The sequence below is a fragment of the Pyrus communis genome, chromosome 4, assembly GCF_963583255.1.
Source record: "Pyrus communis chromosome 4, drPyrComm1.1, whole genome shotgun sequence".
NCBI classification, from domain to species: domain Eukaryota; kingdom Viridiplantae; phylum Streptophyta; class Magnoliopsida; order Rosales; family Rosaceae; genus Pyrus; species Pyrus communis.
The window spans coordinates 2,826,891-2,853,153 of NC_084806.1; the positions used below are offsets into that span (position 1 = coordinate 2,826,891).

At 34.6% G+C, this 26,263-nt stretch overlaps 3 protein-coding genes across 3 annotated transcripts; all 3 read right to left on the minus strand.

The window, feature by feature from the left end:
• Positions 1-8,333: 8,333 nt before the first annotated feature.
• Positions 8,334-9,509, minus strand: LOC137733034 (protein MIZU-KUSSEI 1-like). Its single transcript, XM_068472260.1, has one exon. The coding sequence runs from the start codon at positions 9,385-9,387 to the stop codon at positions 8,590-8,592; it is 798 nt and encodes a 265-aa protein (XP_068328361.1). The 5' UTR covers positions 9,388-9,509; the 3' UTR covers positions 8,334-8,589.
• A 6,696-nt stretch (positions 9,510-16,205) lies between these two features.
• Positions 16,206-16,811, minus strand: LOC137731296 (geranyl diphosphate phosphohydrolase-like). Its single transcript, XM_068470392.1, has 2 exons — positions 16,667-16,811; positions 16,206-16,501 (listed from the first exon to the last, which is right to left on the minus strand). The coding sequence occupies exons 1-2, from the start codon at positions 16,809-16,811 to the stop codon at positions 16,206-16,208; spliced, it is 441 nt and encodes a 146-aa protein (XP_068326493.1).
• An 8,320-nt stretch (positions 16,812-25,131) lies between these two features.
• Positions 25,132-25,916, minus strand: LOC137730614 (geranyl diphosphate phosphohydrolase-like). Its single transcript, XM_068469596.1, has 2 exons — positions 25,760-25,916; positions 25,132-25,533 (listed from the first exon to the last, which is right to left on the minus strand). Exons 1-2 carry the CDS (start codon positions 25,914-25,916, stop codon positions 25,238-25,240), a joined length of 453 nt encoding a protein of 150 aa, XP_068325697.1. The 3' UTR covers positions 25,132-25,237.
• Between the last annotated feature and the right edge of the window lie 347 nt (positions 25,917-26,263).

Genomic DNA, 26,263 nt, shown 5'->3' on the forward strand with positions numbered 1-26,263 from the left:
TTTAAAGCAGCCCAAAGCTACTATTATCTTAATTTGGTTCAGAGCTGAGAAGCTACAACACACAAACAAACAGCCTTGACCAAACCGCGGCTTAAGCAAGTGCACCACAACACATTTATTTTTAGGAAAACTAATAAAAATGATTTGAAAACTTTAAATTTTAATGATAAGGACAAAATAAAGAGTAAAGTGAATAGTACCATGATTGACTTTTTAATGTAAAAATATAATTTTCATTAAAGTGAACAGTACCAGAAGCTTTTTCTTAAAGTTTCCTTTATTCTTCTCACTTATTCTGCATATCCAAGCAAAGTGGACCAAATTTTTGTTGAAGAACGTAAAAAGTCCTACATCATAAAATTGACAAAGTAAAATACAATACATTGTGAATGATTACAAGCCTCATTGCGACCTGATAAAACTATACATATGTTGTGTTATGCATGTGATTATATGTAAATCGAGGACAGTGTTAATATGAATAGTATTGAACCGTTGCTTCATTTCTCTTAAAACTTTGACAATTTTAATTCATAAATAAAGAAAATCAAGGCCAAAGGCCAAGTCTTAAGCCGGCACCAAATATTTACTTTGTGTGCCAATATATTATTTTCTAAAGAGTTGACATTCAAAATCCCATTAGTCATTAGCGTGCATTTCACTCCTCCTTCCCCTCCTTCTCTTTCCTAGTCATTTACAACGCCAAATGCCAAACATTTTCCTGTTTCCCATGCAGATGTGTATGTATATAACACCAAACCCCCCTCTCTCCCTCCTCAGTAAACAAAAAAAAAAAAATCCATAAAACTTCTTCATTTCATATCATTCCTTAAACCCTGCACAACTACATCAAAAATTCAAAGATTGTTGTCTACACTGCAAACTCCGCAATGGCTTCGACTTCCTCTTTGAAATCGAAACACTTTTTGTCGTGCAAAAATACTGTGTTCGTTGTTCTTCTCGTTCTCAATCTTCTTATGGGGTGCTGCACTGCTACAAGGCTGGGGAAGACTCTGGTTGTGAGTCTGGACGGGAAGGCTTTGATGAATCTGGATCACACAACAACGTTTAATCCCCGAAAACACGAGACAGGTTTTCGATACAAAGGTCAGATATTCAGCTACTTCCCCAAAGGGACTATCATCCCTCCTTCTGGTCCTTCCAAGAGGCACAACTCAGTGGTGGACTCTACACCTAGAAATTAAGTTTCTACAAACACTTCCTCTGTTTTTTGTAGCTTTTATCATTCTTGTTGAATTGAATTTATTAGGGTTTCAAAGTTTTTTCCGAATCGGATTTGAACCTCAAAGGTGGGATCAGATCAGAAAGAGATGAAATTCTTCTTTTTCTTCTTCTTTTTTTCTTTCTAGCTTTGTGATAATTCCCAGTATACTGTACAGAAAAAACCTTTATTTGTTGACATGTTATATTCAATTCAATAGAAAGAAAGTTGCAATTACCTTTCATATTAATGCGGCTACTTTTTTTTTTTTCCGATGTGATCTGATATTGTATTCACTACTCACATCCTATGTGGAACAAGTTCCGGGAAAATTATACGGTGATTCGTAGTATTTATATTTTGAGGTTTTAACGGTTAGATCTCTCAGATTCTGAAGTGAGTAGGTTTCATCTTTTTCCTGGTTTTGACGTCTTGTGATGTATCATGCATCAGCATTTGGATATATCTTCGCCATGCTTTTGGTTGATTGAGAAGAATGGCCAATAATATTGGTTCCCCAAAAATCCATACCACACAGTTGCCTTTTCGATTGGGCCACCACTTTTTAGCCTTCCACCATTCATTAGATGAATTTTATTTTCATGGAATATGTCAAATGACATGTTTTATTAAAAATTGATCAAAGGTTAATGAAACAGATATATTCGGTTAGTTAATGAAGACAGTGTGTTCATGTTCTCTTACACCAAATTTTACATTTTATCCCGATAAAATAGAGGTTTAGACCGTGGCTTATATCCGGAATAACAAATTGGCAATGTTGAGTTCAATATTAGCTCAAGTGTCTTTTCTTATGGTGTCATTTTCTCATATTTTGATAAAGTTTGGTCTTGAAAAAGGCCTACAATGTGTGGAAATTTAATTTTGTGCACGCGCGTAGTCTTTGAGAAAATTTTTGAAACACTGTTAGGCACACTAAGTATAACAATACAATTTGTTGGATTTTTTTTATATTAATTGTATTATTATACTTAATGTAATAGCCGTGTTTCCAGCACACTGAAAAATCTCTCCTCAAAGAGATGCATAAACTTCAATTGAAAAATGTTAGGTTTACTAAATAGCCCAACATGATACCAAAACTACCCTAATTCTACGTAGACCAACCCATTTTATACCGACAAACTTTTGCTTATTAAACCTACCAAATATCCAGCGTGAAAAATGAGCAATTACTTATAATTCTCGATACTTGATCACTTAAATTAGGAGAATATTTTAAGCCATTTCCATGCTTGTCACCTTGATCATGAGGTCCATGATCAAATGAAGAAAATATATTAAACAATATACGAAATGGAGGAAGTCTTTGATAAAAAAGAAGATAAATAAAATAAAATCAATCCTTGTACGGAATGTCATGACTTGTGCATTATTGGAGACCAATTTGATTATCTTGATGGAAAACAAGATATGCTTTCCTTTTCGTTCCCTAAACTGGGTTACCAATGTGCTTAATTTGGACATGATGAGCTTGAAGCTGCGTAGGCTTTGTTGAACTTTAAATGGAAATTAAAGACCACTTCTTAAATGTATCCCAACATATTTTTTTGGCCTGCCTAATGAAAGCAATAGGCACTGAATTGGGCAACTTCGTGTTTATAATCAATAATTCACAGTGCATATCAAAACTTAAATAATGTTCGTTTGTCGTATGTATTATATTCTTACTTATTACGAGAGACAGTTTTTATATTTTTAATTCATAAATAAGACCGGTATATGAGATGGTACATCATATGTCATTATACAAATAGTGAGATATGTGTGCTAAAAAGTTAATAACTTAAAAAATAAAATTTCTCACCACTCCTATTAAAACACGTGGTATACCACTTGTATTCTCGTCACAACTAAAAATTTCTCGTTGTATTGCGAACATTAATCAAAGAGTATTAGTTCCTTAATTTGTGATTGGCAAAATAAGCTTGGAAAGGTGTGCATTCCTCACCATTCTCCAATTTAGATGTGAAATCCAAATCTCAAGAACTTCAATGTGGAAACTAAATTCCAGCAAAACTATTGTCATTGACGGTTTTCATGATCAGTGTTTTCTTGAGGAGCAATTGATATCAAAATCTGCTGCGAAAATTCATAAACTCGTAGGGATTTGGTTCCTGGCTTCCCACCTCAGATGGGGCTTGTTGTACGGATTTTTTTTCTTTTCTTAATTTCCTTTCCATACTAACCACGAGGAAGTTTGGAGAGTTGGAAAAGTAAAAGGGCCTCAAATCCATTGACATTCACACTCATGATAATGAAAATGGTAGTAAAAGGAGAGGTTTCATGCAAGTTGGACCGTAAAAAGTTGAGGAACTTTCCTTGAGATGTTATTCTAACCGTATCTCAAATTAACTATAATATTTTTTATAATAACGCATGATTAGGTTATAACATTTCAAATGCAAGAAAGTTAAGTTAAAGTGGGAAAAAAACACAAAGTTTAAGCAGATTAATTTAAAGTTACATTGGACAGTTGATAGTATCTTTTTATATTGTGCAAATTTGCATGTATTTGTATAAATTTCAATGCTTTTTTCCCTTTTCTTTTGAGATGTGATGTAAAAGTTACTGTGAGTATAAATGACTTGTCAATTAGATCATTTGATTTTCGAATAATTTATTATTTAAGTGACTTGATATTCGAGTGATCTAGCAACTCAAACATGACTAGAATAATAGTCTAAACTTTGATTAACCAATTACGTAATCACTATTTGGTAAGACTTATTATGATAAGACATAAAATATATAATTGTGACTATGAGTATCTCTGATTTAATAATATGCTTGATTGAGAGACATCCTAACAACTATACAAGGATTGTCCCTGCTCTTACAATACACTATTTATTTCATTGCTAAACCCTATTCACTAGCAAAATCATTTAGATTACAGAGGGTAAGGCAATTCTGAGTTCTTCACCACCAACCTTTTTTTCGTATTCTAAAAATAAATTCTGTCTCTATTTTATGATGATTCGATTCATTCTATTCATAATTCTAATTTGTTCTTGTTATTGTGATTTCACACTGTCTTAAAAGATGAAGTGTCCCCTTTTGACTTTGAGGACATGGGCTTCAGATGAATAATGATATTATCATACCACCGACAAGCTTAAGGACAGCAAGGCGTTTCTGTTTATACAAAGGATGGAAATTAATTTCTCCAATGTATAATATCATTTTTATTTTTAATACAAATGCAACTGCATGCCCCGACTTTTGATCTGAATAATGAGTGCATCATTTTTTGTCTATTAAGTTTATAATCATCCGGGGGCTGCATGGAAAGTCTACACTTGGAAAGACAGGAAATATACCCGATGTATGAACACATTGTTTTTTTATTGGAAATTTTTTCTTTTAATTATTTGGTCTCAATTTCTTACGTATGTGATGTATTTAAATACTTGAAATACATGCGCGTTCGGCCTGAGAATAATATTCAACACAACAAGCACGAGCTTTGAGTCCATCACCATTTGCTTTTATTAGAGAAAGTTAACTATTTATCATTTACTTGCAGATCATCAAAGTTTGAAACATGTACACCAACCTCATTGTTTACTTATCATTTAAAAACTAAGGAATAAAATAAAAGAGAGAAGATTGTGTTTAAGGAGAATGCGAAAGTCAAGTGTCTGTTATCAACAAGGACAAAGTCAAGTGTGTGCAGATGGCTCAAATAGAAGTGAAATCACAAACACCGACTTCTTTTCGCAAATTACAGTTTGAGACATGAATTACTCATTCAAAACCACATAAAAATGTCAAAACACACGTCAAACTGACGACTACTTCCGTAAGATTCCAAGCCAAGTATGTTCCCTAAAAGTAGTGGGATTTTGGGGTGTAAACGATTTGTATGTTGTCTTGGAGTTTTGACACTTCCATTGAAGATGCAGGAGCCAGCTGCTATCTCATCAAATGTAGGGAGAGCAAATCGGGAATGAGGTGGGTAAGTTGGCTATTCTTAAAAAATAAATGGCATGCTGCTGGTGCCGTTTGATAAATGCCAAAACAAAAGGCAAATGGTCACAATTTTAATTCACTGGTGTGATAGGTTGTTGTCTGTGGTGCCTTATACTTATACTTAGTTATTGCATTTTTCCTCAATTCATTATCTGCAACAATATTTTGCGGTTAACATTTATTCTAATATCATTAAAGGTATGCATAAAGATTAGGCTTCGTGCTTTGGCGTCGAACTGTCGGTTCATACACCGCTTTAGTGATCATTCTTTAAACTTGTCACAACATAGGGCAATGGATTTTAAAAGATAAATAAGAGACAAAAGTTCTAATCAGATTATACATACTGACCATTAGATTAAAGCTCAGAAACCCATGCTCAAATTTGACCCAATCGAAAATAAAAATGGGTTGGTTCACCAACCATAACCTGCACACATAGTAGGTTGGGGCAGGCCCGTCAGACTTCTAACTTGGGTCGAATTGGTTCAGCAGCCCGCAGTCCTTATTTCGAATGGATTGAAATTCATTAGTAAAGACCAACAAAACCGACATATGATTTGGGAGGGTTTTTATTTGTCCAAGTCCACCACATCACTAATGTCGCCAACACCCTTTGTGGGTTTTAGATTAGCATGCAGTTTGGCACCGTAATTCGGCTTTCAATTAATCTTGCATGACCAATTCTGCTTACCAAAATTGCCCACTTGAAGCTCTCGATTTTGTGGTGCGGCTCAACGAAGCAGCCACATCGATGCGTCACCCTACCTATTTAAAATTTGATAATATGTTGAGGGCGTTGCACGCCTTCAATGCCTCTAATCATTGGCTTTATGCAATAAAATTTGTTCCCGAGCTTCAACTATCTTAAGGGAATCTTCGGGAATTCTAAACGGTTCGATCTTCCAGATATAATATGGAACAAAGATTAGCGGACAAGTTTGAACGTCCGAGATTCCAACGATTTTCTTTTTGACGTTTAAATTATCGATTTGGACAAAAACCAGTAAAAACATAAAACCAAGTGCACATGCATATTAAAAACAAAAGTTCCAAACCAAAAAATAATAATTTCTACCTCCCCATCTGTCTGTTTATCTGGTTTAGCTTTGTGGAAGTAGCAACAGAGATATTCGAAACACGCTTTTGTGTTTTTCTTCTTCCATGAAAAAAAACAACTTGTAGATATGACAAATGACAATGCATGGTCTAGCTGGATTGCTAAGGACAGGTTTTGATAATCTTAATCTAGCCGTTTAAACAACTGTGTATCTCATACACCGACATTGTAAATATGACAAAGAATAATGCATGAGTCTAGTTAGATTTGTATGGAAATTTTTTAACAATTTCAATCTAATTGTTAAAACACTGATGCATTTGGTACGTCTATATATTATTTGAAAAATGCCACCTACCTATGTTGAAACTGAGAGAAAAGAGCTTATTTAGGTTACGCCGCTGCTGCTTCACAAATCAAGAACTAAGTAGGCATGCAGGGTGACAATAAAGTGAAAGACATAGATGACAGTTTTTTCAGCATGAGACAAACAGCAGTATCTTTAGGAAATAATTGAGTTTCAACCAAACAGTCCCTAACCAATTAGGCTGGCCGAGGGCAATCCCGATGAATTTGATTGCCCTGCCTGTAACCAACAACCTCTGAAAAAATACCTTCTCCTTTTTATTTCTAAATTTCCAATGAGATAGAGAGACAGACTCGGACTGTGACAGAGTTTGTTAACCTAATTAGTACCTATATTAATATTGTAACCAATTAAAAAATGGAATAACTAAAGAATAGTTGGTCACTCTTCTTCACATTGTCATTGAGTGTGAACATAATTAACTTAATCCAATGACTTAATCAATCATTTGGTTTTTAATTAGGTTCATAATCCTTGATGCAGTTATTGTAAATAGCATTCGGGAGTAATTTTCCATCTCTCCTTGTTATAATGGTTAGTGATAACTTATATCTTATAAACTGAGTTTTTTACGCAACACAAAACCAATAAGAATTATAAGCGTAAGTCATTGAAGAACAGGTTTTGGAGCCCATAGAATTTGAGAGAAATCCCAAAAGTTAGATTATTGATTGAAATTTGGAAGTTGTCGTTTACATTGAGAGCCGACGCTTATACAGACATAAACTTAGCCTTGAAAAGGCTCAGGAGTCTTTGAAACAAACAATGACAATAATCAGACGTGAAACGAAAAGTTCAATTTTTATTGCAGAATTTAAATGCGTTTTTGGAAGCCTAAATTGCTTCGAATAACTAAAATTCCTTGTACTTCACAGCAAAGTGGTGAGTTTGAACCAAGACATCATTCTTTTTCCGAACATATGTCATAGGTCAAAACCGGAGCCTAAACACTAAATCTTGAAATCTCTACTACGTACCTTTGTTTTCATTCGCTCTTTTTTGTCTTCAATCCATTTCCCCATTTATTCTACATCATTTTTGTACTTACCTCATTCTTTCAATTTTTTTTTCTTTTCTAGCCGAATGATTGAATAAAACAAAGAATTAATAGACGAATAAAGAGAAAAAGTGCATAAAAAGAAACTAAGTATGCGCATAATTCGAGTGAAAATTAAATCACAAAACTAGTTTTTTTGCTTCAAAATCCCATGATTATTCTGGATTTCATGATACGAACTGCAAAGGAAAACTTTCCATTCATATAATTACAAAAAGATCCCATGATCATCTGATCTCTCCCTCATGCGCTATCAAAGAGGTAAAAAGTAAAAGCTCAACACTTTTTTGAAAGTCTTCTCATAGCTGCATAAACATGCCAAAACGGCAAAAGTCTCTTTCCTTTGTATCACTTCACATTGAGAGAGCTTTCACGTAACAAATAGACTACACAGTGGTAATTAACCTGCAAATTTGCAATGGGATTTCCAACATTAACATGATCCAATTGTCAAAAAATTTTAACACTCAAATTATAGCGTGTCCGAACTTAATCAAATAGGCTAGTATGCTTTCAACTCGACCTGAATTCAAGTTTCGCCTCGTAATTTAGATGAATTTTGTCTAGAAGAAATTCTCAAAGATTAGGTTTTGGATTTTGGAGAACAAAAAGTTTCAAACTTGAACGACCACAAGCTTCTTTCTCATAAGTAATAAAGCATCTCGTTTTCCAACATCCCAGTTGAAATACGAGGAAAAAACACCTATACACAAAAACCCACACTACCTAAAATTTTGAAGCATAAAATCCCACATTCTTAATTAGCTCCAAAATTTGAACAAAAAAGAGAGATACATGGAGAAAAACCACCCACCCAACCTCCAAATTTTCATGACTCAATCACATAATTAAGCAGAATATGGATTAATCAAGCCTAATTAATTAAGCTAAACTCTGAGCAAATAAATGCTAAGCTCAGGACATCCAGAGCCATCAGGGTTCATCATGTAAAATGCCTCAGAGTCCTTGGACCCCGCAACCCTCTCAAACTTTGCTCTCATGTACATGAGCTCCCCCTCCGCCCCAACGCCGTCGTCACTCGCCGGCAGAACTCCCGCCCCCATTGAAATTGCCTCCAGAGCTTTCAGCACCTTCCACTCCTCACCGCCGCACTCCCGCTTCATAGCAAAGCCGCATTTCTTCCCGTTGCAGTAAGTCCTCCACAGCGGCTCCTCCAGCAACTTCAAACCCTTCTTCTCCGCTTTCTTCTCCGTCTCCAGCGCCACCCGCACCAACCCAGATGCCATTTCTCGCACCAGAACGCTCGTCGGCGTCGCCAGCTCGATCAGGAAGGCTGGCGGCGACTTGGGTTCGTCTTGAAATGCCAAATGAACATGTCCGCGGCGGTAGCCGAACAGAGTGCCCATCACTCTGCGGCCGAGGACGGGGTGGTGAGAGCGGTGGCTCTTCCCAAACACCGTGAGAGCTGAGCGGAGCTTAGAGACAGACATCAAAGAGTGTTTCTTTGGTGGGATTACTGCAATTTCTGCCGGGATGACTGGGATTCTGAGCTCCTCGTGATCATCTTTCTCCGATGATTCCTCGGAGAAATGTGAGTAGCTGAAGTTTAGTATTCCCTGGTCGTCTTCCTCCTCGTCCTCGGATTTCTTTTTCCAGTGGAAGTACCTCCTGGAGAAAGAGAAAGATGAGTCGTGAGGAGTCTTTGTTGCCATGATTGTCCTCATCTGGGAAGTTTTGGAAGAGAGTAGAGAAACAGGGGAACACTGATAAATTGGGTTGGTTTGACTCAGAACTCAGAGGGAGTGATGGGAGAGAAGAGGAGAGTAAAAAAGATGGAAGATTTTGATTGTGTTGTGTGTGTTTTTATTGTTTGCTCTTAACACCTTTTGTCATAATCTTCGGCTAACTTTAGAAAATCCTGACAAAAAGAAGGTGAGCAGCCCCTACCTACTACAACTGGAAGGAAATATGAGAGAGAGAGAGAGAGAGAGAGAGAGAGAGAGAGAAGAACTGGTGAAAAGTGAATTTGGAGAGGGATGGAAATAGACAATTGATGAAAAGATGATTGATTTAAGAGTGTTTTAACGAAAAACTCACGGTACTATTCATTTTAACGAAAAATCATATTTTTACACTAAAAAGTCAATCCTAATACTATTCATTTTACCATTTATTTTGTCTTTATCATTTAAAACTCAACATTTTCAAACCATTTTCATTAGTTTTCTTTTTATTTAATTTGATGGGGGAAGCGGAGGAGACAAAGCCTTGTGCTAATTCGTGTTTGAGTGGGTTGGAAATTTAAAGTTTGATATCAAATTAAGAGAATATAATGTAAAATTTGAGTTTTATGTGAAAATTTTCAGTTTTTAAGTGTGATTTATGAATTTTGTGAGTTTGATTCTTATAAATTAGTGTCACAAGAATCAAGCTTAAGCTGTCTTAAACCTATTTGACAATCAAATTTGCACAATTCTTATGAAATATTATCATTACTTGTCACATGCAGATCTTAATTTAGCACTTAGATATATAAAGTATATTGTTATATTAAAAAATAAAAAGGTTTCTACACACGTTTTAAACTGCAAATGCTCTACAACGCCTACATTGTGCATAAAATCAAGTGCATTTTTACTCATCACCTTATTAATTATTGTTAGATGAAATTAAGTTTCAAAATTCGTATAACAAATAAATAGAGAGAAATGCGAAGACAACTATGAAAACTCTCTATAGATTATCTGTTACTTTATAAAACGAGTTTATAAAATATTTCACTTTTAGAAAGTTCCATATCGTTTCTGTTAAATCGAAATTCATCCAACAGGTTATGCAGCAAAAGTTGTTCCCATGAAATAAGGGGTGTGTGAATGTACGTGCGTGGCATGGGTAGACATGGAAAGGGAGGCTTGACTGACTCTCATTGGAAACGGTAAATAAATTAAAGCCACATGCCTTTTAGTCCTTTCACGTCCCTACAACAAGCAACAATGCAACAGCACAGCTGCACATGGACCCAGGAGCCACCCTTAGCCACCGTAATCTTTAGTGTTCCAATCGGTGGTGGATTGTTTGGCTTCTCATTTCTATACTTTTTTCATACTATTCTATTATGTGTGGTCACGGTTAATTCACATCAACATTTTATATTAATTTTTTATATAAATTATAAAACAAAAGTAATAAGAATATAAAATATTAACGTGGTTTAACCGTGACCACACAAATAGAAGGGCATGAGAGAGAGTATAAAAATGGGAGGGCAGACCTCTGTTCCAATTTGTTATCTACCATTTTCCTTTATTTTTATGGTTTGCATCTGAATTTGTTTTAGTTTAGGATACTGCAAGGGAGACTAAAACTTTAAATCAATTTTTGTAAAGTAAATGATATGGTTATTAATGATTGAATTATTACTTAAGTGTTGATTCACATACTTATTTTCTATTGATAGCACATCATTTATTTACAAATTTGATCTCTTTAACATTAACCTTTCGTTTATCCCTTGTTCAATTAAATGATTGGTCTGATAGTTGCAAATATTGTGCAAAAGCAGTAGTTTTATTAGATTCAAAAGCTGCTAGTTTTTTGCCATCTTCAAATTTTGGATTATCTTTCACCTTCCGTTAATCCTCAAATTTGAAGGAGCATTATTCTTTTAAGCATTAAGCATTATTGCTCATGCATAAGGGGGACTCTCTTATGCATCATCTTATAGGGTTTGTTAAAACTTAGAAATGTCAAGAGGATTCTCTTAAAAGTGAAATCTTTATGGATTCTTTATCATCTCATATTTTTGATACAAAGTTTTACACCATTAGCATGAAAATTGACGTTAAATTATGAGTTGACAAAGAATCTATAAAGAGTTTCACTTTCAGAGAGCCCCTTAGCATGGAGGAGATTCTCTACCCTTCTATTCACATTCCCTTCCATCCCCTCCTCTCACACATTACTTTTTGTCTTATTATCTCTACAAAAAAAATCAATATAAAATGTTGATGTGGCTTAACCGTGACCGTTCAAATAGGAAGATATAAAAGAATAGAGAAATTAGAAGGGTAAAGAATCCTCCTCCCCTTAGCATACCCATCCTCCTCCCCTTAGCATACCCTTCTCTATAACTTGACAGAAGTCCACATTTGAGTATATACTATTTCACACTAGAGCACTAGGCCTAATTATCCAATCATGATGGCTAATCACATTGAGCCAATAAACTTCTTTCTGCCAAACAATATGCTAGATTGGCTACTTATTACCATCATTAACAACTACCTAATTTGGTTGAATAGTTTTAATTTGGAAGATCCCTAGGTAAGAGGCCAACTTAGAATTTTGTCACACACCATGAACATGTGAAGTTGGACTGTCTATTATTTAGGTCAGAACTGGTTGAACTCTGGGGCAGCATCCTAAAGGCCACCAATCCACAGAAATTTTATAAATTGACCGACCAAATATTGTCACGGATAACCTAACAATGATCCGCACCAACAACTTGAAGTTAAACAATAACAGATTTAGTATTTTAGATATAACCACTGCTTACATAGTTAATATTTTTGTTAGCTCGTCATCATACTATGCAAGTGTCTCTCTATTACAGTGGTGGATAAGAGTATTCCCTTACATCACGCCGTGTATTCGAATCTTGTTGGCTTCCTAATTTAACATATAATCTAACAAATCTATTACTTGACCCAAAAAATAAAAAAGGCATCATGCTATTAGCATAATCTATGAAAAATTATATGTTTAATAGTACAATATATGGATGTCCAAACAATCTGTACTTAAAAGTAAAACATTCTGTTACATTGAGAAAGGTAACACAAGAAGAACTCGAAATGCAATATTGTTAACCAAACAAAAACAAACTTCATCATAATCCACAATATAAGACCAAGGTATTGTTTAAAACTGATAATAGGATGATCAAAATCACTTACGAGAAGAAGCAACTATTATGTGCTTATTTATAAAGTCATTTTAAGTAATTTTGTTGGAGAAGCACATGAGACATCTTCAAATGATCTTCTATCTGGTTTTTTTTGTGAAGCATATATATGGGAGGGTTTGAGGAAAAATAAGAAATCGAAATATCCGTTGATATGTTATCCAACAGAAGTCATACCTGGTAGAGTACAAAGGTGGTTTTATCATGAACGTGCCATTCATAATCATCAGCGCAGTGTATAACTAAGGGAATAGTGTCCTTAACCCACACACGGTTGTCGTAGTCCTTCAAAATCCACAACTCAAATGACCTCTCATGTCTAAACCTCTCCTGTTCAAACGGCTTATTTCCGTACACCGCCACACGTCACATCCTCCCACATCACCTACGCCCTTAGCGGTAAAGCAATTAGGAATTTAGGAGATCCAATGCAACGATCTGGCAAGGGGATCACTCTGAATTTCTCATCTTCAACACCAAACGCCACTATAATGTTTTTCTTCTTATGCATGGCACCGTGGAGGCACTACACACTTTTCTCAAACGGGCAATATCTAGAATGTCAAGGTTAACGTGCAATGGGCTGCCCTGCATGATGGATTCCTGCCCAATGTGAAAATACTTAATATTAACCTATCTTCGAGCTTGGAATGATACACAACTTCGATAACCTTGTACACGCTTGTTGCAGTACTGGAAGTACACTCTCTAGTGCTTAGATTAAATATAACAGCATCCTTAGAAGAAGAGCAGAACAAGCCGTGGATACTCACGTCAAAGAAAGAGTATCTAGTTGAATATCAGAGTACGCAACAAACAAACGAACTAACTGAATATAAAACTTTATTAAATGGAATTGCGAAGAAGGCTACATGAACCGAAGAGATATATCTTGACTGACTTATTGAAATTAACTAATACAAGCACTACTATATATAGTGAAAACTAAAGTAAAACTCTAATCCTTAACGGGTAAGAAAGTCTAATATCCTTTGGCCACAAGAAAATCATAAACAATAATAAAATAATAACTAATTTTCCAACATATCCAGCATATGGAATAATGTCTGCAAGTGGGGTGACAGGTACTGGATTCATGCTTTGTTTCATCTATCTTTTAGGAGAAGTACTTCCGCGCCAGCGGCCTACATTTATAGAAGAAGAGGTTGGTAGTGTTTTCTTTTGTTGTCGTAGTGAAAGTTCCAGTGAGTGGTCGCAAAGGAAGGGTTTCGGATGTGGGAAAACCAAGACTTGCATACGCACTTAAAGCGGATCATCGGTGACTTAATTGGTAGCCTGGGGAGTACGTGATTGCATACGATGTAGCTTGGAAGCACTGGCTCACCAACCTCCATATCACAGTCGGTGGGGAAAGAAAAATTTACAAGAGAAAGAAAAAATTTACAAGAAAAATTTACTACTGTAGGGGTTAGACCTAAATCCAACTTGGTTTCGGATTTGAACTTCGCTAGGAAAGGAAAGAGGTTTTACTTGTACTACGAGGACTCCTCTAAATTAGGGTAGGATATGGGGCTGGTGCTTTGGGCTACAAAAGGCCTAAGGCCCAAACAAACAAAGACTTGAGTAGGATACGACCCAGGGATATATATGAAAAAGGAAATAACACGGACACGACCGAAAAAGAAATGGAAATACAACAGCAAGCAAAAGAGGAGTGTGGTTTGATTTTTTTTTTTTTAGGGTAAATTACACAGAATTACCTTAACTATTGATCATTAACAATTTCATACCTCGTCTTTAAAAAGTTTCAATATCATACCGTATTTTCAAAATTGTTGCAATGTCATACATTTCGTCAGTTGTCTATCAATTCATCTGTTAAATGCTGACGTGGCTTGTGACGTGTCACACTTTCTATTAAAAAACTAATAAAATATTATTAAAAACTAAAATAAAAAAATCATTTAATATTTTTTAAATATTAAAATAATAATTAATTAAAGAAAAGTTATTTATATAAAAAAAACAAAAAACAAAAAACCCCAAGTTCGTCTTCCCCCCACCCCTGCAACCCAGAAAGAATGAAGAGCAAAAAAAAAAGACAAAAAAAAATCATCTTCATCTTCCCCAACCCACCCCTTTCTTCCCCCTCTCATCTTCCATGTCCCTCCTCCTCTGCACCCACCCTTGCACCCTCCTCTACACACCCCACCCCTTAAATCCACACCCATTCCCCCCATTTTCTCCGTGCCCAATTTCTCCACCCGCGGAATCGGCGGAAAACGGGATTTGGGTTGCATGGAAAAGTGGGGTCGGGGAAGATAAAGATGGTTTTTTTTTTTTAATTTTTCTGGGTTGCAGGTAGTGGGTACGGAGGAGGAGGGAAGGGGAAGACGGGAGGAGGAAGAAAGGGGTGGGTTGCAAGGAAAGGAGGGTTGGGGAAGATGAGGATGGGTTTTTTTTTTTTTCCCTTCTTTCTTTCTGGGTTGAAGGGGGTGGGGGCGGGGGCAAAGACGAACTTGGGGTTTTTTTTTTAAATAAATAACTTTTATTTAATTAATTATTATTTTAATATTTAAAAATATTACATGATTTTTTTGTAGTTTTTAATAATATTTTATTAGTTTTTTTAATAGAAAGTGTGCTACGTCATAAGTCACGTCATCATTTAACAGAGGAATTGACAGACAACTGACGAAAAGTATGACATTGCAACAAATTCGAAGATACGGTATGACATTGAAACTTTTTAAAGACGAGGTATAAAACTGTTAATGACCTAATAGTTGAGGTAGTTCTGTGTAATTTACCCTTATTTTTAAATAAGACCAAAATTGTGTGTGCGTGGGTTTTTTTTTTTTTTTTTTAAAATTTTAAAAAATGCCTTACACATTACTTATTAAATCATTGTGTAGTTACGGTATTAGTCTATCTAATCATTATTTGGCTAGAGTATAATTTTTTTGCACTCAAGTTTAAATTCACCTCGATAAGTCAAAGTAATTTAAAATCTTACAAGCATTTAAAAAGAAAAAAAATCATATAGTAATAAAATTGGTACAAAAACATAATCTCTCTAACATTACCATTTCAACTTACCATATATTTGTTTGCAGTTGACAAATTTCCATCCTACGTCAACATGAGGTCCTGATACCAACGGTACTTGTTTTTCCATTTGCTTATGATTGCCATGCATGTTCGTACTTTATGGAAGAAGTCAAACCTGGCTAAACACGTCGGCACAGCCGCAAATATTACGTTTGGTCAACCACATATTTTTTTATCTAAATCAAATTCTCTGTAAAATGTAAGTACTTTGGAGAATAGAAGGACTTGGTTAACTACCTAGGGTCCCAATTCATTAATATATATACACACACACACACATACATGTGTGTGTGATCTATTTCCAAATTTTGCTAATTATTTTATCATTTACCATACTATTTTAAGAGAAACGAATATCAACACCACATGCAAGTTAATTAGAACCTGCAGCATTCTCAATTCTCAAACATGAGAAAGCATTTTTATTGAGGTAATCAAATTAATGGTATAAATTTTGGGGACAAAGTACTTATAATGCATGCATGCATGCAGAACGACCAGTGCTCATGCATCAAAAGGATTAAATCCGGAATCTACAGCATTCTGCAAAGGGCGAAAGAGTGGTTTGGGTAGATTATCCCACTCATACCAATCCCAACCATCGCACATGTCTGGCTCCACATTCTCGGGCTCTTGATCGGGACTTGCCAACATTGCTCGCACATAAATCCCTACGTAGTGGTACGGCTTGCCTTTGTCTTCGAATATGTTGTTTGTGACCTTCAGCACCTCTATCTTCTCGATGTCCAGCCCAGTTTCTTCCTTCACTTCTCTTGCAGCACACTCCCCAAAGCTCTCTCCTACGCAAACACAAAAATACAAATAATTGGACTTGTCAGTTTGGGTGTACATCCATTAGAGGGTTCGTTTGTAATTTGATATTTGATTTTGTGTGCCTAAGTAACTTAAATATTTACGGATAAACTAAGATAAAGAAAATAAAACCCTATCCAACACGTATTTACCGAATTCGAGGTGGCCACCAGGGAAGGAAAAGGTGGAGTCGCCAAGAGAGGAACGGCGGCGCCCCAACATCACCGTCTTCCCTTTCAACAAACACACCACCACTGCCACTTTCGGCACCGCTCCCTGTATTGTTCCGTTAACCATGTTTTGATCTCAAACTTAATTTGTGTTATAGTTTGTGGTGGATGTAGCCTCACTGCCAACCCTTATATATAGATAGACGGAGTGCTCATGTTCAACCACTCTCTCCGGCCAATTAACAAGTTGAACTTTGAAAATGGACTTTTTTGTTCAAAACACCAGGCGATTATCATTTGTATTATTATTTTCTATCTCGACAATGACTTTTGACTTGACCGTTACCGTTACATTTACCTTTGAGTTTTTGACCATTATCATTTGTATTATTACTTTCTATCTCGACAATAATCCTTTAAAATGTCCTTATTTCTCACGTGTGAACTAAAATAGCAATGTTATTTACGTAGATCTATGTTGTAAATGACGTAAGACGTAGATAGGTACTCCAATCTTACTGCACTGTAATTATCCCAAAAAATACTTGCGTGTATATATGAGAGGAACTTTGACATATATATATATATATATATATAGATAAATGAGAGGAACTTTAATAAAGCTGTCAACATATCTTTTACACAAGAGCGGAGTCAAGAATTTTTAGTCAGGTGGGCTAACATTTTTATTTGTTTTTACTGCATAAGTTAACTTCCATTAGAAGACTGCAATGAATGACCAAACAAGACAATATTGTTCTACAAAAGGAAAAATTAACAGTATTGGACCAAATTGTGATGGTAAAATATATTATATATTTATAACATTGGACTCATATGGATCAAGGAATTTTGTTGCGTGATTAGTGGCTTGAACATTTCAATGTCAACACGGATGAGCTAGCAACGGCTAAACTGAATTAATTTGTCAAAAAACTAAAAGTTATATGAGATAAAATGAATTAGAGTATAAAACTCTTATGGGCTGGAGATCAATGACGGAACTACAATCAGACTAAGACGGACCCTAGGTTGGGAGAAAAGTTTGAGAAGTGCGGACTCTTTTAAAAATAAGACTCTTGATAAACTCTCTGTTACTTCATATTTTTTATACAATGTTTTATAATGTTGATAATTATAAATGGATGTTGTAGTTATTGACTCAGACGGACCCTAGGTCAGGAGAAAAGTTTGAGAAGTGTGGACTCTTTTAAAAATAAGACTCTTCATAAATTCTCTGCCACTTCCTGTTTTTTATACAACGTTTTATAATGTTGATAATTATAAATGGATGTTGTAGTTATCTACTCAGAAGGACCCTAGGTCATGAGAAGAGTTTGAGAAGTGCGGACTCTTTTAAAAATGAGATTCTTCATAAATTCTCTGTTACTTCATATTTTTGATACAATATTTTATAATATTGATAATTATAAATTGATGTTGTAGCTATCGGCTCTTATACATATATCCGTTGGATGCATGCCCAGGCTAATAACATTAGCTATTATTGTTGCATGATGGCTTTCGTCGTATGAGTTCCAGATAAAGTCAAAATTATTGTGGCATTAACTTTGGTTTGACCACATTTTTTCCAACTCCAACTTTCTCGAAGCCTTTACGACATTCAAATCTTTGCAAAGTGCTAGAAATGTCAATATATGCTAGTTGCTCATCTCATGACTTCCGAATTACATGGCAATGACATATCACACCCTTGTACAGTTGTACTTCCAAACGTGTGCGTATTTTTCAAGTTGGGGAGGGGTTGGGTTTACTCACCAAACTCAAACTTCCCTCAGTCTGACATGAACAGTAACCACCAAATAGTCAGGAATTGTATATCAACTATAAGCCAGTTCATTTTCTTAAGAACAAAATTTAGCTACTCAAAGATGAGTAGAAACTCTTACTTGAAATTTTTAGTGTTTTAATCACAGAGCTTTGTGCTTATGATTAGAACCGTTCATACTATAAATCATACTGTAAAGATCATCTTTGCAAAAAATAAATTAAAACTAAGGTTGTTTAGTCAATCTATTGTAGCAAATATATAGACTATTCGTAATGTTTTTACCAATACCGTTAATTTGTTTTTAAATAGTTTGATGACTAAATGACTTTATTTTTCATTGATTTTTTGCAAATACGATCTTTATAGGGTGATTTATAATATGAACGGTTCTGATTATAAACACGAAGTTCTATAAATTGACAACGAACAATTTTGAGAAATTTTAAGTAGGAGTTCTTACTCATCTTTGAGTAGCTAAGGAACAAATATCAACAATAGAAACTGTCATATTAGCATTAATTTAGAAATTAGATTTCATTCAAATAACAAATTAAGTGGTGATATATGGAGGCATAGTGTTATAAATTAAACTACATATATACTCACCTCCACCTCTAGACTAAGATATTATTGTAGTTCTTCTGTTATCAATATCAGCACGCAATGGCACTGTTGTTGCATTAGTGGCTTGCATAGTATGAACACAGGAAAAAAGTCGAACTGTTGCTCAATAAACTTTTGTTAAATCGCATCCATATGTCACCTGTTTCTATTTAAATTGAATTAAACTCTCGAACCCTTCCTGTACTAGTTAAAATTTTAATAAAATATACACATTAATGGTTAGAATGTAAGTATCCAATTCGAAACAAATCAATTGAAAATCGGTGGAGAGGTACAAGAATTTCATGAAGCACTTATGCAAGGTTTCCAATTTCAATGTTGGATATACTCTCAACAATACTAGTTCAATAGATAGAAAATGAAGATTGAGTATGATGTTGCTCGATAGAAAATGGAGTATCATATTGCTCGGTGAAGTTTCCTTCCGTATATTCAAAGAAGAGTTTTGATGTAGAACAAACTCTTGTATAACAAATTGATAATACAAGTGATAAATACATCAATACAAACTTACAAAATTCAGACAATAGAAAAGCTAGGGTTAAACGGCATCTTTGAAGGAGTCAAGAGATTCTTGCGGAAACTGTTTGGAAGATGAAATGTTTGAATTTCCTCTTGGCGGGCTGGATAGTTCAACTTTATCATCAATTACTTGTATCAAATTTACAAAAAAAAAAAAAAAAAAGAAAAAAAAAAAGAAAAGAAATGTAACACAGTTTTTTAAGAAAACTGAAAACTAAAATTGGTAACGAAAACAAGATGAAGTTTCCCTATTTATCTGATGTGTTGTTCCTTTCTATGGATATGGTCCAAGCTTTAACGACGAGTTTGCATTATCAGATACAATATTGATACATAAAACATGTATTACAACACGAGTAAACTGAAACACCACGTGATAGTGTGTCATACATGTATTAGAAGTTAATGGTTAGGATCTACCATTAACTTCTAATACATGTTTGACACACTATCACATGGTGTTTCAGTTTGCCCCTGTTGTGATACATGTTCCATGTATATCAATATTGTATATGATAATGCAAACACGTCGTCATAGCTTGGACCATGACATAATGAAATATGGATGTGGTTTAACAAAAGTCTATTGAGCAACAGTTTTGACCTTTTTCCTGAGTTCATACTATGCAAGTCAATAATGCAACAACAATATTGTCATGGCAAATAATTTTTGAGTTTGAAAGTATTTTTAAAATACTTGAAAGCACTTTAGAGAATCATCAAAGTGCTTACATTTGGTTTTAAAAACATTTCCACTAAAAATACTTTTACTCATTTTAAATATACTTCCAAACTAACCCTTAGTCTTTTAAACGTAAACGAGGAGCCCGGTGTGGTATACAGTTTAATTTATAACACCATGCCTCCATATCACCATTTAATTTGTTATTTGAGTGAAATCTAATTTATAAATTATTACTAATCTGGCAGTCTTAAATATAGTTTCTTAGATTTTCTGTCGGATCTCGTTTTCTACCCAGCTATCAACTCAGATATCATGATATTAAATAAGACCATGTAATTAAGATTAAATAGGGACAAAGAAAATAGTGACCCTAGATATTGCTTAGCATTCATATTTAGTCAATTCACATGTGGAGAAGTGTTATATACAATGTGGTAAAGCAAAAATCAGTAATGAATTGGAGAAAAACTTGTGTGGGGCTTGGCTTTCCATTGGATTTCGTTGAGTGACACTACAATCCACTCAAAACTCGCCACGTGGCAAGTCTTAAATATAATCTTTTCTCATTCTTTTATATTTAAAATTCTTATAATCATTTTACATGAGCAGGAAACCATGGAGGTATGAGAGATAAACTCAATTGTGTTCACTCTTTTATGACTTTCTTCGGTTGCTTCATAGATAGTAACTCCTTCATTACTAACTTCTCTTAACCTTACTATCAAACAACTCATATACTCAATTTCAAAGAACTTGAATAGTTTATTGGTGTACACCTCAACTACATGACATAAAATTTCACTAATTACTTTGAGACGAGGCATACCTTGTTTGCAGCGAAAATCTTCTTACAACTTTGTCAAACCCATGTCTTCTAGCTTTTTCTCATAGTGATGCACAAACTCAATAATAATACTTGTTGTCTTTGTACACATTTGATGGAAAACATTATTTGTACTCTCAACTCTTTGAGTGGATTTCATCTTTGCAGAGAAACTGAGACAGTATCTAAGCTAAAATGGCAATGTTATGTAATTAAGTAGATCCATGCTGTAAGGCTTGCATACGTGCTTCGTGAAATTCTTATACCTCTTCACCTATTTTCTATTGATTTGTTTCGAATTGGATACTAACATTCTAACTACTAATGCGTATAAATTATTAATATTTTAAATAGTTTAACTTAGAAGGGGTGAATAGTTTCCACATGAAGGATTTGAGAAGGTTTAGTTCAAGTTAAATAGAAACACATGACATAAGGATGTGGTTTAACGGAAGTTTATTGAGCAAGAGTTTTGACTTTTTTCCTGAGTTCATACTGTGCAAACCAATCATGCAACAATAATGCCAATCCAAACAATATTGAGCAAGAGTATAGTGATATTGAATCATTGATAGCAGAAGGACTACAATAATATCTATTCGATTGAGATATTTTCTTGTATATATGAGAGAAATTTTAATAGAGTTGTATACATGCAAGTATTTTTATTTAAAAAAAATATTTGCGTGTATATATGAGAGAAACTTTAATAAAGTTGTCAACACATCTTTTACATAAAATGAAGCCAGAATTTTCTTTTTTTGGTAATGTGGGCTAATATTTTTATTTATTTATACTGCATAAGTTATCCGTCCATGAGAAGACTCCAATGACCAAACAAGATAATATTGTTGTACAAAAAGGAAAAAAATATAACGGTATTGGACCAACTTATGATGGTAAAGACCGAAAAATATAACATTGGACTCAAACGGATCAAGGGAGTTTGTTGTATTATTAATGGCATTGAGCTTTTCAATGTGAACACTAGCGGTGGCTAAACTGAATTAATTTGTCAAAAAATTGAAAAGTTATGTGAGATAAAATGAATTGGAAAATGTTAGAGATATCAAATTTTTAAATCAAAATTTGTAAATCAAATAATGTGGATGTTGATGATTGGATTATTAATTAAGTGTTGATTAATGTGCTTATTTTTTATTGGTGACATATCATTTGATTTGCAAATTTCGTTTAAAATTTTGATCTCCCTAGTATTATCCAAATGAATTAGAGTATAAAACTCTCCTAAGCTAGAGCCAAGTGTAGCCCCTTACCTAGCTCCGTCCTTGCCTTCACATTAGTTAAGTTCAACTTGGAGTAAAATGAGATTAAAATACAATATTTACATTTATATAAATGAGAAAAAAATTTAGTAAAACTATCAATATATCTTCGACGTCGGTTAAGTCAATGAAACAAAAATATAGAAAGTCGTATGTATATTTATGAAAAATACTAATTGGAGGGCTATGGACTTGGACATGAATAGACATTTAATGGTTAACGCCTCAAGTCTTCATGCATAAAAAAAAAAATAATAAATAAAATAAAATCTCCATGCATGTTGGAGTTGGGCAGCCCCTATAACCAAAAGACTGGACCAGCGCCAATCGGGGTCAATTCTGGAGGGCACAAATTAAGACTGAGATAATCCTCCTTTGCATTTTAGGTAGAAGTATAAGACCGTTTACATTTTTGAATATCGAAATCATGTTGATATGATTTAATGGGTTGATATGATTGACTGAGAGAAGAGATCTTAGTTAATTAATACTTAGGTCGAAACCAAAGGCGGAACTACAGTCAGACTAAGGCGGACTGTACATAGGCCTGGGGAGAAGTTTGGAAAATTAAGAAGTTAATACTAAGTTCTACACGCCCTAACCATTTTGCAGGAATTAGCCTACCCCTCTACTCAAAATTCTCCGAAAATGGAAGCTAGTCAACCTCCTCCATGGCTAACACATTGAAGCTTTCTTGTTAAAAAGAAAGAGTAAATTGTAGCAATGGTCTCTCAACTAAAAATTCATTACCATTGGTCCCTTAACTCATCAAAATGTGTAGCTATGGTCCTTTTTATCAACTTTGTCAGAATTTTATCAAAATAAGTTATGTTGGAAGGACCATTATTACAAATGGGGTCTCTTAACTCATTAAAACGTGTAGCTATGATCATTTTCATCAACTTCGTCAAAATTTTATTAAAATGAGTTATGTTGGAATGACCATTGCTACAATTGGGTTAAAGTTGAGGGACAATTTCTCCAGTTGGATTAAAGTTAAGAGACTAATGGTAATGAATTTTTAGTTGAGTGATCATAGCTGCACGTTTTGATGAGTTGAGGGACCAATGATAAGGAATTTTTAGTTGATGGACTATTGCTCCAATTGAGTTAAAGTTAATGGATCATTGCTACAATTTACTCAAAAAGAAAAGAAGAGAACAAACATATACCCTTGCAGGAAAGGAAAAATATTAGCCCACTCTTAAAAAATACCTAGTTATGCCCTCGTTGGAAACTTGCTACTATCTGAGCTAGAAAAAAACAAAGATGTAAGTGCAAAGTTTAACGTTACAAATATGTAATGTTCTATATTAATTATTGAAAAATGAATTCTGAACACATTTTTTTCTTCTTTTTGCACATTATGTTCATTGTCGATAACTATAAGATATATATTTTTTAACATACATACGTAGGAATTAGGATGCATGCATGGCCAGGCTAATAACATTAGCTATTATTGTTGCATGATGGCTTTCATCGTATGAGTTCCAGATAAAGTCAAATTATTGTGGCATTAGCTTTAGTTTGGCCACATTTTATCCAAATCAAACTTTATCGAAGCCTTTACGATATTCAAATCTTTGGAGAGTTCTGAAAATTTCAATATTGGCTAGTTGCTCATCTCACAACGTCTGAATTACATGGCAATGACATATCACATCACACCCTTGTACTTCCAAACGTGTGTGTCTTTTTCAAGTTGGGGAGGGGGTTGGGTTTGCTTACCAAACTCAAACATCCCTTAGTCTCTTGACAAGATAAGTAAAACCGCCAAATAATCAGGATTTGTGTATCAACGGTAAGCCAATTAATTTTCTTCATTATCATTAAAAAAAATTACAAAAATTCATTTGAACCCTAAATAGTTTAATCAGTTATATGTACCAAATGAATGGATAGCTCATCATGAATTACTTGATACCAACATCATCAATCTGCCCAATACATCTAAATGAGAATTGATAAGATACACAGCTTCCATGACGAATTTTTCGTTGGAGTGTTAAACCAGGTGATGCACCTCATGGAGGAAATGAAAGCATTTCCTAAAGTTAATGAGGATTATTTGGAAAATACACTATTCTAATTATAAAATTTATCCCAGTTTTTCTTGATCATCAATGAATTTTTCCAAAGCCCCATAATCAATTCCAATTTTCTTTAAGTAAAAACATACTTTCGAGAATTATTAATTACCATTTAATCAAGAAACCAATATCAACAGTACAAATTGTCTAACGAACCTTACGTGAGCTTGTAAGTAAGTTGGGCTACGTTCATATTAATTAGGGCTGGTTTGGTATTACTGTGCTTTGAAAAAAAACTACTTTCTACTGTGCTGTGAGAATAAATAGCTGTGAAATAAAGCAGCAGAGTGTTTGGTAAACTTTTTTGTAAAAGTGCTTTTGAAAAAAAAAAAAAAAGCAATATTATAGTGTTTGGTAAACTTTTATGTAAAACAGATGTGAAAAAAAGCCGGTTTTTCGAAGCTGAGTTTTGCAGCTTCTTGTTTTTGGCTTTCTTTCACCCAAAACTATGAAAAAAAACTAAAGCTGAATGTTTACCAAACACAAAAACAGCTCCAAGTTTTTTTTTATACTAGTTTTTTTTCAGAATCACCTTAGTACCAAACGAGGCCTTACTAATTGATTTTACAGTAAAACCCTCAACTTCCTTCAATTATATAATAACATCCCAATACTAATTCGGAGCAGCCTCTCTAACATGAGATTTGGATAGCATATTTATTCACGCATACATAGATTAATTAGTTCTTTTCTCTTTAACAGAATTAAAACGCCCTGGAGGAATTAGATCATGGACGGAAGGGATTAAATCCAGCCTGCACCGCCTTCTCCAAAGGCCAAAAAAGTGGTTTAGGAAGATTGTCCCACTCATACCAATCCCAACCATCGCACATGTTGGGCTCCATATTCTGGGGCTCTTGATCTTCATCTGCCAACACTGCTCTGGTCACAATCGCCACGTACTGGCACGGCTTCGCTTCCTCGAGGAACACATGGTTTGTGACAGTCAGCAGCTCTATATTCTTGATGTCCAAATCAGTTTCTTCCTTCAGTTCTCTTGCTGCACACTCCTCAAAGCTCTCACCTACACAAAACCATAAACCAAAATTGAATATCCCACATTAAAGCAGTAGATGTTGAAGATACACGAATTCACATCAAACAATTGACAGAATAAACTACAATATACAACAAATAGTCATTTCTAATACTATCACCACACATATCGTGTTGTGCAAGTGGCAGATGCAAACTGTGACACAATACTGTTGTGGTGTTGTGGAGGTATTCAAATGAAAAAAATGATTTACCAAACTCGAGGTGGCCGCTAGGAAGGGAAAACTTGGAGTCGCCAATGGAGGAACGACGGCGTCCTAACAGCACCTTCTTCCCTTTCAACAGGCACACTACCACCACAACTCTCGGGGCCACAATCCCGTTTGGCATGTTTAGTGTTTGCTCAACCATATATCTGTGTCTTAATTTGCACTGAATGTCGTAGCCTGCCTGCCTCACCTTCCACTTATAGTGGACTGCTCATTGCTAAATGAGTCAGTCAAACTACCCCAAAGAGGAAAACTTGGTCCAAAACCACGTCTATATGCCATTTCAGTACTTATTTTTTTAACACTTTTTCCACATGGTCTTACTTAATATTATGATATCTGAGTTGATAGCTGGGTAGAAAACGAGATCCGACGGAATATCGATGAATGAACAAATAATGATAACTTATATTTAAAACATGCTAGATTAGTAATAATATATAAATTAGATGTCACTCAAAAAAACAAATTAAATGGTGATATGGAGGC

What these genes read in the sequence shown, in the direction of transcription:
- LOC137730614 (XM_068469596.1), bottom strand. Translation starts at nt 25,916, where the DNA reads ATGGTTGAGCAAACACTAAACATGCCAAACGGGATTGTGGCCCCGAGA. An exon ending in TAGCGGCCACCTCGAGTTTG is followed by an intron (nt 25,534 to 25,759) that starts GTAAATCATTTT and finishes GGTTTTGTGTAG; the next exon opens with GTGAGAGCTTTGAGGAGTGT.
- LOC137733034 (XM_068472260.1), bottom strand. Translation starts at nt 9,387, where the DNA reads ATGAGGACAATCATGGCAACAAAGACTCCTCACGACTCATCTTTCTCT.
- LOC137731296 (XM_068470392.1), bottom strand. Translation starts at nt 16,811, where the DNA reads ATGGTTAACGGAACAATACAGGGAGCGGTGCCGAAAGTGGCAGTGGTG. An exon ending in TGGTGGCCACCTCGAATTCG is followed by an intron (nt 16,502 to 16,666) that starts GTAAATACGTGT and finishes GTGTTTGCGTAG; the next exon opens with GAGAGAGCTTTGGGGAGTGT.